The sequence below is a fragment of the Panulirus ornatus genome, chromosome 23 (assembly GCF_036320965.1).
Source record: "Panulirus ornatus isolate Po-2019 chromosome 23, ASM3632096v1, whole genome shotgun sequence".
NCBI lineage: Eukaryota > Metazoa > Arthropoda > Malacostraca > Decapoda > Palinuridae > Panulirus > Panulirus ornatus.
This window is the reverse complement of record NC_092246.1, coordinates 737,501-754,341: the sequence shown is the minus strand read 5'-3', so window position 1 is coordinate 754,341 and position 16,841 is coordinate 737,501. Positions and strand designations below refer to the sequence as shown.

The 16,841-nt window shown below is 40.8% G+C and overlaps 1 protein-coding gene across 14 annotated transcripts in view; it reads left to right on the top strand.

Moving 5' to 3' along the window:
- The window catches only part of LOC139756701 (uncharacterized), a 378,118-nt gene that overhangs the window by 228,379 nt on the left and 132,898 nt on the right, over positions 1-16,841 (top strand). For 10 of the 14 annotated variants that reach the window (XM_071676371.1, XM_071676374.1, XM_071676373.1 and 7 more), the window contains 2 exons: positions 12,641-12,732; positions 14,027-14,083. In XM_071676371.1, coding sequence (XP_071532472.1) covers positions 12,641-12,732; positions 14,027-14,083 — 149 coding nt within the window. The remainder of the gene's footprint in view (positions 1-12,640; positions 12,733-14,026; positions 14,084-16,841) is intronic. The other 4 variants (XM_071676382.1, XM_071676380.1, XM_071676379.1 and 1 more) reach the window with 1 other exon arrangement.

Below are 16,841 nucleotides of genomic sequence, written 5' to 3'. Positions count from 1 at the left end.
TTTTATTAAGAATTATTTTGTACCCACGACAAGACAAAAGCAATAGATATATTTTTGGACTTCCAGAAAGCATTTGACAAAGTCCCCCACGTTGAATTGATGCATATAGTCTGGGCCTTGGGATTCCCGATTGCCGAGGAAAGTGGATGGAAGCCTGTTTATGTAATAGGAAGCAGAGAGTCATAATGAATAATGAAGCATCACTGTGGTCACCGATAACTTGTGGGGGTCCCCTAGGGACCCGTACTGGGGCCAATACTTTTCTTTATGTATATTAATGATAATGACATAGGGCTTAATAATTTAATGTCCGAATTTGCAGATGACACAAAGATTGGCAGTGCCATATTAAGGTTACAAAATTACAAGAGGATATAGATAAAATCACTGAATTGTCTATAAAATGGCAGATGCCATTTAACATCAGTAAATGTCACCCATTACAAGAAGGAAAGCTCAAAAATAAATCTGAATATGATCTAATGGGTGTAAAGGTAAAGGACACCCTTAGTGTGAGGATCTAGGGTTTACTGTCTCCAACTACTTCAAATTCTTCCAGCATTGTAATGAAGCTGCCAAGAAGGCAGAAAGGATGTTAGGATTTATTGACTAGAAACTTTACATACCAAGGCAAGGATGGGATACTGCCACAATACCTAAGTCTAGTTAGACCACACCTTAAATATGCAGTGCAGTATTGGGCCTCTCCACTGAAGCAGGGATATTCTTAGGTTGGAAATAGCTAAGAGCAACTAAATTGATTCCTTCCTTGCTTAACAAACCATGTTAGGAGAGTTGTGAGCATTAAACTTGTTCTCCCTAGAACAAGTTAATAAAATGTTTCAAGATACTTAAATGATTCAGCAGTGTCAATATTGAAAATTTCTCTACAGTAGCACCTGCATCATCAATGAGGGGAAACGAACTAAAACTTAAAAGGTCACCAATTTAATCTGGGCTGTACAAAATATTTCTTTATCAGCAACATTATTGTTGCATGGAATAAGCTCTCAGAAAATGTTGTTCAGAGGAATAATCTTTATATCCTCAAAATTAGGCTTGATCATCACCTGTTACTCTCTGACATTGAATAATCACTTAATTAGTCATCGTAATGTAGTGGCATATCATACTACTTTCTCAACCACCAATCTCTCTTTGGCCATGGTGTGGCCCATGTTAATGGCTTTGAGAGAGTAAGTAAGAATTATTTAACATCAGGAAAGATATAGGCATGATAGGTTGAGAGGCTGGAGATCAAGTTTATCCTTATTACTGTCTTTATAACAAAAAGTGAAAGGGTATGTGTTGCTTGTGATGGGATGCGTAACATTCGTGTTCATTCTATCTTATGACTTTCTTATAGAAATTTCCTTCAGACATATTATTCCTGCACAGATCAGCTTTGTGGTAACATGAATGTGTTAGGCATTACCATGTCCTTCACTCAATTCAAGAAGCCTTACATAATGAACACAAAATCTTTTCAAATACTGTAAATGTTGTATAGGTGCCACAGTTACTTTTCCTTTTTCTTTTGAATTGCTGCTCCATATTTCAAGGATTTCATCCATTCTAGTATGGAATGTTGCTTGCACATCTGTGATGGTTGTTTTTGCACATTTTGTTTCACCACAGTGAATTAGAAAGCCATCCACATTTTTCCCCCATTTCACCAATGTCATGGACACATATCTTCAGCCATGCTTTTGTCTACATTATTGTTTCTTCTTTCTCTCCTTTCTACTGGTATTATTTCCTCCACTGCTCTCTTGGGCTCCTTTGTATGTTTACTAGCCACCTTGAAGACCTGGACCCGCTCCACATGACTAGCTGCTACTTCCTAATATGTCTGATGTAAACTACCAAGGATTTGCTGTTGACTTTCTTTTATCCATAAATGGTTCACCAAGTTTTCCATTTGAAATGTCAAAATTCATGTTTTTAAAGTTTTTTATTGAATGTATTAACCTTACAGTTTCAAAATACTCATATAACAGTGAGAAAAGATAACTTCAAAAGTATACTTCATTTGCTTTTACTTTCATAATGTATTGAAGTTTAGTAGATATTTCAGCACAGCATGCTAAAAAGTGTGTGAGTAAGGCCTGAGTGTCAAGTAAGTTGCCACATTGCATTTTTTACCATATATTTGACCTGCACAGAGAAACTGAGTTCTGATTATTATAAAGTCTAACTTACATAACAAATATTTTTTTTATCATCAGTTTGATTTATTGATAAGTTTTTGTAAAAGTAAAACAATAGAAGTTTATAAAATTATCAGTTGCTCTTGTCATACACAGTGTTGTCAAATTCAGATGGGTTATAGCAGTGCTGCCTCCACAATTGCTAGAAAACCTTATCTTGTCACATCTTTGTCATCTTCCAGAACTGGAAGAGTCAGTGTCTTTAGATTCTCTTGCAACATGATCCAGAGATAGATCATCATCGTTCATTGATTCAGGTTCATCATCTGCCTAGTGCTCTAGATTTAGCTAAAAGCTGCTCAGTTTCCTTCCTCTAGAATTCACAAAAGTGTGTTCTCTTAGGTGCGGTTGGAGGATGACTGACTATGTAGATAGATAATTGTATATTGCCAGAGCCACCACTCAGGCTTGGCATGCAGCCTTGAGATTGAGGTTGAAACTTTATGTGAAAATATGTCTTCAGGCATCACTCAGCACGTATGAGTATCCATCAGATGTTAAAGGGTTAACAGTTGACTCTGCAGTTGATGGTTTATTTCTCCCCATCTTTAACATACTCATTATTTTACATTTCATCTGACATGGCTTGACTTAGGCATACTTTTGCCTATAATCGTGTCAGCTACTATAAGAAAAGTGATTATATATATATATTGTTATGCCTCTTGCTTTAGAACAGGTGGGTCACCTTGTTTTGCTCCTGTCAACCTATCACTACATAAAATTTTTATTTTCCAGAGTCAAGGTCATAAGGTCTTGTGTATTAAAACACTACTAAATTCCTTTGTATAAATTTTCTGAAAACTAAATTAATGTATGTAGCTCAAATTAACACAGATACTATATAGAAATCTTATATTGACTAAATTTTGGAGATGGAGATGAAAGGGTAAGGTTAACAGGTCATCTTTCTATCTGTCTTTATTTCTGATGCCCATTCCATTGGGAAACTGCCATCAAGGGGGTGGCCATGACAAAAGAGTCTCCACTTATCCCTGTCCTTACATGCCTCCCATGCATAAACTATTCCATGCATCCTTCCCCATTTCTCTCCCACCTGTACTCTTCCACTCTATATCCTAATGTCATGTAGTCTTCCTATCACACCAGCCCCTTTAATCATACTGTCATACACTCTCCTTGTAAACTTCCTGTCTTGCATTCTTTCCACATGCCAAAACCACTTTAAAAGTATCACATGTCACCTACTCTTATTATTCCACAGTCATTCCCATCGTATTCCTTGCCATACTATATCTCTCATACACCCTTTCATTACCATATGTCACATACACCCCTTCATTACTTTCTTCATTCCATCTAGTCATACCACTTCTTCTCTCAAATAACTCATTTCTACAGCCTTAATTCTTGACCTCTGTGACTCATCCCATGTCCATGTTTTGACTGCATAGGTCAGAGCTTTGAAGACTATGCTGTCCCTTAATCCTTTCCTCACCTCCATACTTACACCTCTACCCTTCATTATTTTAATGAGGGACCCAGTAACTTTGTTTTACCCTGTACTGCTCTCTCCCTTATCTTTCCTTCCATATCACCAAACTTAACTAAAACAGTGCCAAAATATTTTAATTCTGTCACCTCCTCCAGTCTTTTTCCCCATAACATAGTTATGACACTTTCTTCTCTCAGCCTATGGGGCTTTGCAAAATCTATACTTTCTCTCCATTTCCTTTTGCTTTTACTTGCAATTACTTTATGCTTATACACATAAAACACACATCCTTCTGCAACTCCTTTTCACTCTCAGCAAACAATACATTATCATCCACAAAGAGGCTTTACACTAGCCACCATACCTCACCACCACACTCCATCTGTGTGCCCCTTTTCCCTAGTTTTACTTTCATCTCTCATGTCACTCCATTCATATATATATATATATTAAAAAGTTATTGTAACATCACACAGCCCTGCATTACACCCACATGTATACAAAAACTTTCTCTCAACTCTCCATCCATTTGTATACATGCATTTGCTCCTTTTTAGAAGGCTTTCACACCATCCATTAGTTTTCCTCCATCCCCAGATATCCTTAATGCAATCTATAGGTCCATAAAAGCTGTATGTATCTTCTTAACGTTTGCCTGATACTTTTCCATAGTCATTCTCAATGCAAAAATCTGATCTACACATCCCTCAACTTTCATAAAACCCCCTTACACCTCACTTACTCTGTTGTCACTTCCGTCACTCTATAAATCAACACTCTTAGTTACACTTTTCATGATATACTTAATAGACTTATTCCCCTATAATTGCTATATGCATCTTTAGCATGTTTTCCTTTGCAAAAAGGGACAATATTAGCTTTCACCCAATCCTCAGGCACAAGCTTCTTGCCTCCATGCTAAATTACATATCAAAATGCATCCACTCTGTTGCACTTTTTCCTCTATACTTCATCGTTTCACCTTTAATCCCATCCACTCCAAGTGCCTTTCTTACCTTCATCTTCATTATTGCCCCTTTTTACCTCCCATTGTTCTATAGAATCCAGCACTTGTATTCTTTTCCTTCCAACATCCATGCCGTGAATGTTACAAATGCATCCTCACCTTCTCCCACACTCATCGGCTCTTCAAAAGTATTCTTCCATCTCCCTTTCTCTTCCTCCTTTAGATTTAGCAACTCCTCTTCCTTTCTTGTCACATTTACATTTCTACTCTTATTATTTATATTTATTTTATTATACTTTGTCGCTGTCTGCTGCATTAGCAAGGTAGCGCAAGGAAACAGACGAAAGAATGGCCCAACCCACCCACAAACACATGTATATACATACACGTCCACACGCACATATACATATCTATACATTTCAACGTATACATTTTTTTTATATTATTTTTATTATACTTTGTCGCTGTCTCCCGCGTTTGCGAGGTAGCGCAAGGAAACAGACGAAAGAAATGGCCCAACCCCCCCCCCCCATACACATGTATATACATACGTCCACACACGCAAATATACATACCTACACAGCTTTCCATGGTTTACCCCAGACGCTTCACATGCCTTGATTCAATCCACTGACAGCACGTCAACCCCGGTATACCACATCGCTCCAATTCACTCTATTCCTTGCCCTCCTTTCACCCTCCTGCATGTTCAGGCCCCGATCACACAAAATCTTTTTCACTCCATCTTTCCACCTCCAATTTGGTCTCCCTCTTCTCGTTCCCTCCACCTCCGACACATATATCCTCTTGGTCAATCTTTCCTCACTCATTCTCTCCATGTGCCCAAACCACTTCAAAACACCCTCTTCTGCTCTCTCAACCACGCTCTTTTTATTTCCACACATCTCTCTTACCCTTACGTTACTCACTCGATCAAACCACCTCACACCACACATTGTCCTCAAACATCTCATTTCCAGCACATCCATCCTCCTGCACACAACTCTATCCATAGCCCACGCCTCGCAACCATACAACATTGTTGGAACCACTATTCCTTCAAACATACCCATTTTTGCTTTCCGAGATAATGTTCTCGACTTCCACACATTCTTCAAGGCCCCCAGAATTTTCGCCCCCTCCCCCACCCTATGATCCACTTCCGCTTCCATGGTTCCATCCGCTGCCAGATCCACTCCCAGATATGTAAAACACTTCACTTCCTCCAGTTTTTCTCTGTTCAAACTCACCTCCCAATTGACTTGACCCTCAACCCTACTGTACCTAATAACCTTGCTCTTATTCACATTTACTCTTAACTTTCTTCTTTCACACACTTTACCAAACTCAGTCACCAGCTTCTGCAGTTTCTCACATGAATCAGCCACCAGCGCTGTATCATCAGCGAACAACAACTGACTCACTTCCCAAGCTCTCTCATCCCCAACAGACTTCATACTTGCCCCTCTTTCCAAAACTCTTGCATTTACCTCCCTAACAACCCCATCCATAAACAAATTAAACAACCATGGAGACATCACACACCCCTGCCGCAAACCTACATTCACTGAGAACCAATCACTTTACTCTCTTCCTACACGTACACATGCCTTACCTCCTCGATAAAAACTTTTCACTGCTTCTAACAACTTGCCTCCCACACCATATATTCTTATTACCTTCCACAGAGCATCTCTATCAACTCTATCATATGCCTTCTCCAGATCCATAAATGCTACATACAAATCCATTTGCTTTTCTAAGTATTTCTCACATACATTCTTCAAAGCAAACACCTGATCCACACATCCTCTACCACTTCTGAAACCACACTGCTCTTCCCCAATCTGATGCTCTGTACATGCCTTCACCCTCTCAATCAATACCCTCCCATATAATTTACCAGGAATACTCAACAAACTTTTTTTTTTTTTTTTATACTTTGTCGCTGTCTCCCGCGTTTGCGAGGTAGCGCAAGGAAACAGACGAAAGAAATGGCCCAACCCCCCCCGTACACATGTATATACATACGTCCACACACGCAAATATACATACCTACACAGCTTTCCATGGTTTACCCCAGACGCTTCACATGCCTTGATTCAATCCACTGACAGCACGTCAACCCCGGTATACCACATCGCTCCAATTCACTCTATTCCTAGCCCTCCTTTCACCCTCCTGCATGTTCAGGCCCCGATCACACAAAATCTTTTTACTCCATCTTTCCACCTCCAATTTGGTCTCCCTCTTCTCCCTGCTCCCTCCACCTCCGACACATATATCCTCTTGGTCAATCTTTCCTCACTCATCCTCTCCATGTGCCCAAACCACTTCAAAACACCCTCTTCTGCTCTCTCAACCACGCTCTTTTTATTTCCACACATCTCTCTTACCCTTACGTTACTCACTCGATCAAACCACCTCACACCACACATTGTCCTCAAACATCTCATTTCCAGCACATCCATCCTCCTGCGCACAACTCTATCCATAGCCCATGCCTCGCAACCATACAACATTGTTGGAACCACTATTCCTTCAAACATACCCATTTTTGCTTTCTGAGATAATGTTCTCGACTTCCACACATTCTTCAAGGCCCCCAGAATTTTCGCCCCCTCCCCCACCCTATGATCCACTTCCGCTTCCATGGTTCCATCCGCTGCCAGATCCACTCCCAGATATGTAAAACACTTCACTTCCTCCAGTTTTTCTCTGTTCAAACTCACCTCCCAATTGACTTGACCCTCAACCCTACTGTACCTAATAACCTTGCTCTTATTCACATTTACTCTTAACTTTCTTCTTCCACACACTTTACCAAACTCAGTCACCAGCTTCTGCAGTTTCTCACATGAATCAGCCACCAGCGCTGTATCATCAGCGAACAACAACTGACTCACTTCCCAAGCTCTCTCATCCCCAACAGACTTCATACTTGCCCCTCTTTCCAAAACTCTTGCATTTACCTCCCTAACAACCCCATCCATAAACAAATTAAACAACCATGGAGACATCACACACCCCTGCCGCAAACCTACATTGACTGAGAACCAATCACTTTCCTCTCTGTAATTTGAGCACTCACTCTTATCCCCTTTGCCTTTGTACAATGGCACTATGCACGCATTCCGCCAATCCTCAGGCACCTCACCATGAGTCATACATACATTAAATAACCTTACCAACCAGTCAACAATACAGTCACCCCATTTTTTAATAAATTCCACTGCAATACCATCCAAACCTGCTGCCTTGCCGGCTTTCATCTTCCGCAAAGCTGTTACTACCTCTTCTCTGTTTACCAAATCATTTTCCTTAACCCTCTCACTTTGCACACCACCTTGACCAAAACACCCTATATCTGCCACTCTATCATCAAACACATTCAACAAACCATGGCAAGATAAGGTGCAGTATATCAGGTGGAGAGCAGTTGAGTGCCTGGACTGTGGCAAGAAATGATGTGGTCACCTCAGGACTGGGTCCTCGCATCCTCTGCCCAGTGGGACTCTAATGTCATCTTTAAGTTGTATTTCGCAAGGAGCAAGTCAGTTCTACCTTGGCCCACCAGTGATGCTACTACGTTTGTGAATCAAGAACCATTGCAACACAAACCTCGCCAGGTGGTAGAGTGTCCCGCAGTGTATCGAGAGAGACTTCCCCAGAACTTTTTTAAAGGGGAAGTAAATGTTTATAGTTGTGTTACTGGAGTGATAGTTTTCATACATGGTGCTTTGACAAGAAAATAGTGAAATTGGAAAAAATGTAGCTTAGACATTGAAGCTTATTGATACAGTGGTTAAATTGATGAGAACTACTATTGACGTTTGTGTAAATAAATTATACATTTCCTTTTTCTATAGCCAGAGGTTGAACCAGTATGTGACATTCATTTTTCATTTCATTTCAAGCTAGAAGTTTCAGTTTTCTAAATTGTTTCTTACATTTTTCATATGTATATATATATATATGTGTGTGTGTGTGTATATGTGCGTGTGTGTATGTGTATATATATATATATATATATATATATATATATATATATATATATATATATATATATATATATATATATATATTATCCCTGGGGATAGGGGTGAAAGAATACTTCCCACGCATTCCTCGCGTGTCGTAGAAAGCGACTAGAGGGGACGGGAGCGGGGGGCCAGAAATCCTCCCCTCCTTGTACTTTTTTAACTTTCTAAAATGGGAAACAGAAGAAGGAGTCACGCGGGGAGTGCTCATCCTCCTCGAAGGCTCAGATTGGGGTGCCTAAATGTGTGTGGATGTAACCAAGATGTGAAAAAAGGAGAGAGAGGTAGTATGTTTGAGGAAAGGAACCTGGATGTTTTGGCTCTGAGTGAAACGAAGCTCAAGGGTAAAGGGGAAGAGTGGTTTGGGAAGGTCTTGGGAGTAAAGTCAGGGGTTAGTGAGAAGACAAGAGCAAGGGAAGGAGTAGCAATACTCCTGAAACAGGAGTTGTGGGAGTATGTGATAGAATGTAAGAAAGTAAATTCTCGATTAATATGGGTAAAACTGAAAGTTGATGGAGAGAGATGGGTGATTATTGGTGCATATGCACCTGGGCATGAGAAGAAAGATCATGAGAGGCAAGTGTTTTGGGAGCAGCTGAATGAGTGTGTTAGTGGTTTTGATGCATGAGACCGGGTTATAGTGATGGGTGATTTGAATGCAAAGGTGAGTAATGTGGCAGTTGAGGGAATAATTGGTATACATGGGGGTGTTCAGTGTTGTAAATGGAAATGGTGAAGAGCTTGTAGATTTATGTGCTGAAAAAGGACTGATGATTGGGAATACCTGGTTTAAAAAGCGAGATATACATAAGTATACTTATGTAAGTAGGAGAGATGGCCAGAGAGTGTTATTGGATTACGTGTTAATTGACAGGCGCGCGAGAGAGACTTTTGGATGTTAATGTGCTGAGAGGTGCAACTTGAGGGATGTCTGATCATTATCTTGTGGAGGCTAAGGTGAAGATTTGTATGGGTTTTCAGAAAAGAAGAGTGAATGTTGGGGTGAAGAGGGTGGTGAGAGTAAGTGAGCTTGGGAAGGAGACTTGTGTGAGGAAGTACCAGGAGAGACTGAGTACAGAATGGAAAAAGGTGAGAACAATGGAAGTAAGGGGAGTGGGGGAGGAATGGGATGTATTTAGGGAATCAGTGATGGATTGCGCAAAAGATGCTTGTGGCATGAGAAGAGTGGGAGATGGGTTGATTAGAAAGGGTAGTGAGTGGTGGGATGAAGAAGTAAGAGTATTAGTGAAAGAGAAGAGAGAGGCATTTGGACGATTTTTGCAGGGAAAAAATGCAATTGAGTGGGAGATGTATAAAAGAAAGAGACAGGAGGTCAAGAGAAAGGTGCAAGAGGTGAAAAAAAGGGCAAATGAGAGTTGGGGTGAGAGAGTATCATTAAATTTTAGGGAAAATAAAAAGATGTTCTGGAAGGAGGTAAATAAAGTGCGTAAGACAAGGGAGCAAATGGGAACTTCAGTGAAGGGCGCAAATGGGGAGGTGATAACAAGTAGTGGTGATGTGAGAAGGAGATGGAGTGAGTATGTTCAGGCCCTGATTGCTCAAAATCTTTTTCACTCCATCCTTCCACCTCCAATTTGGTCTCCCACTTCTATTCGTTCCCTCCACCTCTAACACATATATCCTCTTTGTCAGTCTTTCCTCACTCATTCTCTCCATTTGATCAAACCATTTCAGTACACCCTCTTCTGCTCTCTCAACCACACTCTTATTAGCACACATCTCTTACCCTTTCATTACCTACTCTCCCTCCCATACTCTATCTATATTTATTTATTTATTTATTATATTTTGTCGCTGTCTCCCACGTCAGTGAGGTAGCGAAAGGAAACAGACGAAAGAATGGCCCAACCCACCCACACATACATGTATATCCATGCACGTCCACACACACATATATATACCTATACATTTCAATGTATTTTTTTTTTTTTTTTTTTTTTTTTTTTTTCCGGTCTCCCGCGTTTGCGAGGTAGCGCAAGGAAACAGACGAAAGAAATGGCCCAACCCACCCCCATACACATGCCTTGATTCAACCCACTGACAGCACGTCAACCCCAGTATACCACATCGCTCCAATTCACTCTATTCTTTGCCCTCCTTTCACCCTCCTGCATGTTCAGGCCCCGATCACACAAAATCTTTTTCACTCCATCTTTCCACCTCCAATTTGGTCTCCCTCTTTTCCTCGTTCCCTCCACCTCCGACACATATATCCTCTTGGTCAATCTTTCCTCACTCATTCTCTCCATGTGCCCAAACCATTTCAAAACACCCTCTTCTGCTCTCTCAACCACGCTCTTTTTATTTCCACACATCTCTCTTACCCTTACGTTACTTACTCGATCAAACCACCTCACACCACACATTGTCCTCAAACATCTCATTTCCAGCACATCCATCCTCCTGCGCACAACTCTATCCATAGTCCACGCCTCGCAACCATACAACATTGTTGGAACCACTATTCCTTCAAACATACCCATTTTTGCTTTCCGAGATAATGTTCTCGACTTCCACACATTCTTCAAGGCTCCCAGAATTTTCGCCCCCTCCCCCACCCTATGATACTCTATGATACTCTATCTATCCATCTATATTTCCGATGCCTGCTCCCTCCAGGAACTCTTATCAAGGGGTGGCCACTGCAGAAGAGTCTCCACTTATCCTAGTCCTTACATGCCTCCCCTTACATACATTATTCCACACATTCTTCCACCATTTTGTCTTCCTTCAGTATTCCTCCACCATATTTATTCATGTCACAAATGGTCTTCCACTCACACCATCCCCTTTAATTGTACTGTCATACACTCTCCTTGTAAACTCCCAGTCTTGCATTCTTTCCACATGACCAAACCACTTCAAAGTATTACGTTTCACCCAATCTACCACTCCACAATTCATTCCCTCTGCATTCCTTACCATACCACATTTCTCATACACCCTTTCATTTCTTTCTTCATTCCCTCTAGTCACACCACATGCTCTTCTCAAATGGCTCCCATACTCTTGGTGATAGTAAAATTGCACATCTTTTCTTTCCCTCTTCCCCAATAATTTTCAGTCATTCCCGTCCATACCACTCCCTTTCCATGCCCTCACATAGCATAAATTTATTATTTCCATTTTCACACCATACACCCAACCCAAGGATATGGGTTTCCCTAAACCCCAGCACATCCAAGCTTTAGTTTTTTAAAAATTCTTTGCAAGCTCCATCCTTACATTTTCAATAATCATCCCATCAACATTTAGAGCCATCACCCTTAATTGCTTGTCCCTTTTATCCCAACATAACAGGTGGACTCCACTGCCACTTGTTAGCCTTTAGTGCCTCACCCTTGACAGGTCACTGGCAGAGGGAAACTCAGCTCAGTGTTTTCAGAAGGCAAATATATACAAGCTCCCTCCTTATATTTTCAACAGTCATCCCATCAACATTTACAGCCATCACCCTTGATTGCTTGTCCCTTTTATCCCAACATAACGGGTGGACTCCACTGCCACTTGTTAGCCTTTAGTGCCTCACCCTTGACAGGTCACTGGCAGTGGGAAACACCAGCTCAGTGTTTTCAGAAGGCAAATATATACAGAATATAGAATATATAAAGAATATCAGGTTATGTTTACCACAGTGTAAGGAAATGCACTCTTTGTGAGTCATTTATGTAATTAGATCAAACATTATGACTGCTTTGTACAACGACACACATAATTGTTTGAAAGTAAAAGTAAGGTCAATGTAATCTGAAGTAACAAGTAACAAGTAATGACATTTGTCAAGGATAGTGAAACAGTGAATTTTTCCAGAAACTCAGAGGGATCATTAGATGTTTTGGGGGATTAGGAATGGAAATCTTTGATTCACATGTAAAATTAAAAGTGAGCTCCACATTAGATAAGCATTGTATTTCTATTCTTAGGTCTCTCTTGTCATTTCTTTCAGAGCAATGCATGATCCTTGCAACAGTGTGAGTGAAGACCCTGTGTCTCGGGATCGTACTCAGTCAATGTCCAATCATCGCTCATGTGATGTTGGTAAGTAAAACTTGAAAACTGACTTTGCTCATGCACAGGAGTCGGTCATATTATAATCAGGTATGATAGCTTGGTATAGGGGATTTTGATTCATGATAATGTGGTAATGGGATTTCTTTGGGTAATTTGGATTCTAATGGTGACAGGAACTCCTGGAGAGAATAACCTTTAGAGTGTATACAGGAAAATTTGCTATACCAACTTGTTAGTAATCACACTGGGATGAAAGGGTGATTCACTAGGTCTAGGTCTTACATTCATACTTACCAGCATATTGAGGATATTATATCTGATATTCCATATGCAACATGCTACCATCTACTGCACAAGTTTGACTATGGCAAATAGGATATTTAAAGTGCAGAAGTAAGACATGACATAAAAATACGTAATCTTGGAAATTACTGAAGCATAAACATTTTCAGTGGTAGCTTGGAGTTTAAAAATCAGGAACCAGGGCTTTGTGGTAAGAGGTTCTGTGGATTTCACAATGAAGAAGAAGGAACATAGTTACTTCAAGCCTTAAATACAGAGAGAGTGGTAAGGAAGAGGAAAGAATTCTAGGAAAGAATGCTTCAAGAAAGATCTTATAAAGCAAAGGAGCTTTGAGATGTGGAGTAGCAAAGATATAGATGGCACTTCAGCCAGCCAGCATTGATAAGGTCTAATATTAGAGAGCAAGGAATGAGTGTGCCAGGATAAGAAATGAGGAACAAGGGACCATTGAAAAGAATATTGTGGACAAGGCAGGTACTTTCCAAAAATTTCCCATAAATTCAACAGGAGTCAGATGTCAGTTAAAGAGCTTTTATCAAACTAAGTGATTAAGAGGGAAGATTTATGAAGGATGATGGAACTGAATATGAATAACAAGTGTTTTTACAGTGGAACGAGTTATAACCCAAACACTAGTGAGATAGAATGGGGAGAAAGTTAAGAAAACATAGAGAAATCAAGAAAAAAACATCAGTATAATATTAAAAGGTTTTGACCAATACAAGGTTTATGGTCCTGTTGAAATTCCACCATATGTGTAGAGGATGTACAGATGTGCTAAATATACCTCTTGAAATTTTGTTCAAGATGTCACTGGAGAAAGGTAAAGTACTAAGGAACTAGAAAAGGGCAGATGTAATATGGTCTATAAGAAAAGAGACTGGGGAAACAAGCACTGAACTGCTGATTGGTCTCACTGATGAGTGAGGTCTGTAACATACTTGGAAATATGTTGAAATTATGATACTATATTATAGTATCTCCAAAACTCTTGCACTTACCTCCCTAACCACCCCAGGAGATGGCGATGCTGTTTCCTGTGGGGCGGGTTGGCGCCAGGAAGAGATGAAGGCAAGTAAGTATGAATATGTACATATATATATATATATATATATATATATATATATATATATATATATATATATATATATATATATATATATATATATATTTTTTTTTTTTTTTTTTTTTATACCTCGTCGCTGTCTCCCGCGTTTGCGAGGTAGCGCAAGGAAACAGACGAAAGAAATGGCCCAACCCCCCCCCATACACATGTACATACATACGTCCACACACGCAAATATACATACCTACACAGCTTTCCATGGTTTACCCCGGACGCTTCACATGCCCTGATTCAATCCACTGACAGCACGTCAACCCCTGTATACCACATCGCTCCAATTCACTCTATTCCTTGCCCTCCTTTCACCCTCCTGCATGTTCAGGCCCCGATCACACAAAATCCTCTTCACTCCATCTTTCCACCTCCAATTTGGTCTCCCTCTTCTCCTCGTTTCCTCCACCTCCGACACATATATTCTCTTGGTCAATCTTTCCTCACTCATTCTCTCCATGTGCCCAAACCATTTCAAAACACCCTCTTCTGCTCTCTCAGCCACGCTCTTTTTATTTCCACACATCTCTCTTACCCTTACGTTACTTACTCGATCAAACCACCTCACACCACACATTGTCCTCAAACATCTCATTTCCAGCACATCCATCCTCCTGCGCACAACTCTATCCATAGCCCACGCCTCGCAACCATACAACATTGTTGGAACCACTATTCCTTCAAACATACCCATTTTTGCTTTCCGAGATAATGTTCTCGACTTCCACACATTCTTCAAGGCTCCCAGAATTTTCGCCCCCTCCCCCACCCTATGATCCACTTCCGCTTCCATAGCATTTATGGATCTGGAGAAGGCTTATGATAGAGTTGATAGAGATGCTCTGTGGAAGGTATTAAGAATATATGGTGTGGGAGGCAAGTTGTTAGAAGCAATGAAAAGTTTTTATCGAGGATGTAAGGCATGTGTACGTGTAGGAAGAGAGGAAAGTGATTGGTTCTCAGTGAATGTAGGTTTGCGGCAGGGGTGTGTGATGTCTCCATGGTTGTTTAATTTGTTTATGGATGGGGTTGTTAGGGAGGTGAATGCAAGAGTTTTGGAAAGAGGGGCAAGTATGAAGTCTGTTGGGAATGAGAGAGCTTGGGAAGTGAGTCAGTTGTTGTTCGCTGATGATACAGTGCTGGTGGCTGATTCATGTGAGAAACTGCAGAAGCTGGTGACTGAGTTTGGTAAAGTGTGTGAAAGAAGAAAGTTAAGAGTAAATGTGAATAAGAGCAAGGTTATTAGGTACAGTAGGGTTGAGGGTTATGTCAATTGGGAGGTGAGTTTGAATGGAGAAAAACTGGAGGAAGTGAAGTGTTATAGATATCTGGGAGTGGATCTGGCAGCGGATGGAACCATGGAAGCGGAAGTGGATCATAGGGTGAGGAAGGGGGCGAAAATCCTGGGAGCCTTGAAGAATGTGTGGAAGTCGAGAACATTATCTCGGAGAGCAAAAATGGGTATGTTTGAAGGAATAGTGGTTCCAACAATGTTGTATGGTTGCGAGGCGTGGGCTATGGATAGAGTTGTGCGCAGGAGGATGGATGTGCTGGAAATGAGATGTTTGAGGACAATGTGTGGTGTGAGGTGGTTTGATCGAGTAAGTAACGTAAGGGTAAGAGAGATGTGTGGAAATAAAAAGAGCATGGTTGAGAGAGCAGAAGAGGGTGTTTTGAAATGGTTTGGGCACATGGAGAGAATGAGTGAGGAAAGATTGACCAAGAGGATATATGTGTCGGAGGTGGAGGGAACGAGAAGAAGTGGGAGACCAAATTGGAGGTGGAAAGATGGAGTGAAAAAGATTTTGTGTGATCGGGGCCTGAACATGCAGGAGGGTGAAAGGAGGGCAAGGAATAGAGTGATTTGGATTGATGTGGTATACCGGGGCTGACATGCTGTCAGTGGATTGAATCAAGGCATGTGAAGCGTGTGGGGTAAACCATGGAAAGCTGTGTAGTTATGTATATTTGCGTGTGTGGAAGTATGTATATACATGTGTATGGGGGTGGGTTGGGCCATTTCTTTCGTCTGTTTCCTTGCGCTACCTCGCAAATGCGGGAGACAGCGACAAAAAAAAAAAAGATATATATATATATGAATGGAAAAAGGTGAGAACAATGGAAGTAAGGGGAGTGGGGGAGAAATGGGATGTATTTAGGGAACCAGTGATGGATTGCACAAAAGATGCTTGTGGCATGAGAAGAGTGGGAGGTGGGTTGATTAGAAAGGGTAGTGAGTGGTGGGATGAAGAAGTAAGATTATTAGTGAAAGAGAAGAGAGAGGCATTTGGACGATTTTTGCAGGGGAAAAATGCAATTGAGTGGGAGATGTATAAAAGAAAGAGACAGGAGGACAAGAGAAAGGTGCAAGAGGTGAAAAAGAGGGCAAATGAGAGTTGGGGTGAGAGAGTATCATTAAATTTTAGGGAGAATAAAGGATGTTCTGGAAGGAGGTAAATAAAGTGCGTAAGACAAGGGAGCAAATGGGAACTTCAGTGAAGGGCGCAAATGGGGAGGTGATAACAAGTAGTGGTGATGTGAGAAGATGGAGTGAGTATTTTGAAGGTTTGTTGAATGTGTTTGATGATAGAGTGGCAGATATAGGGTGTTTTGGTCGAGGTGGTGTGCAAAGTGAGAGGGTTAGGGAAAATGATTTGGTAAACAGAGGAGAGGTAGTAAAAGCTTTGTGGAAGATGAAAGCCGGCAAGGCAGCAGG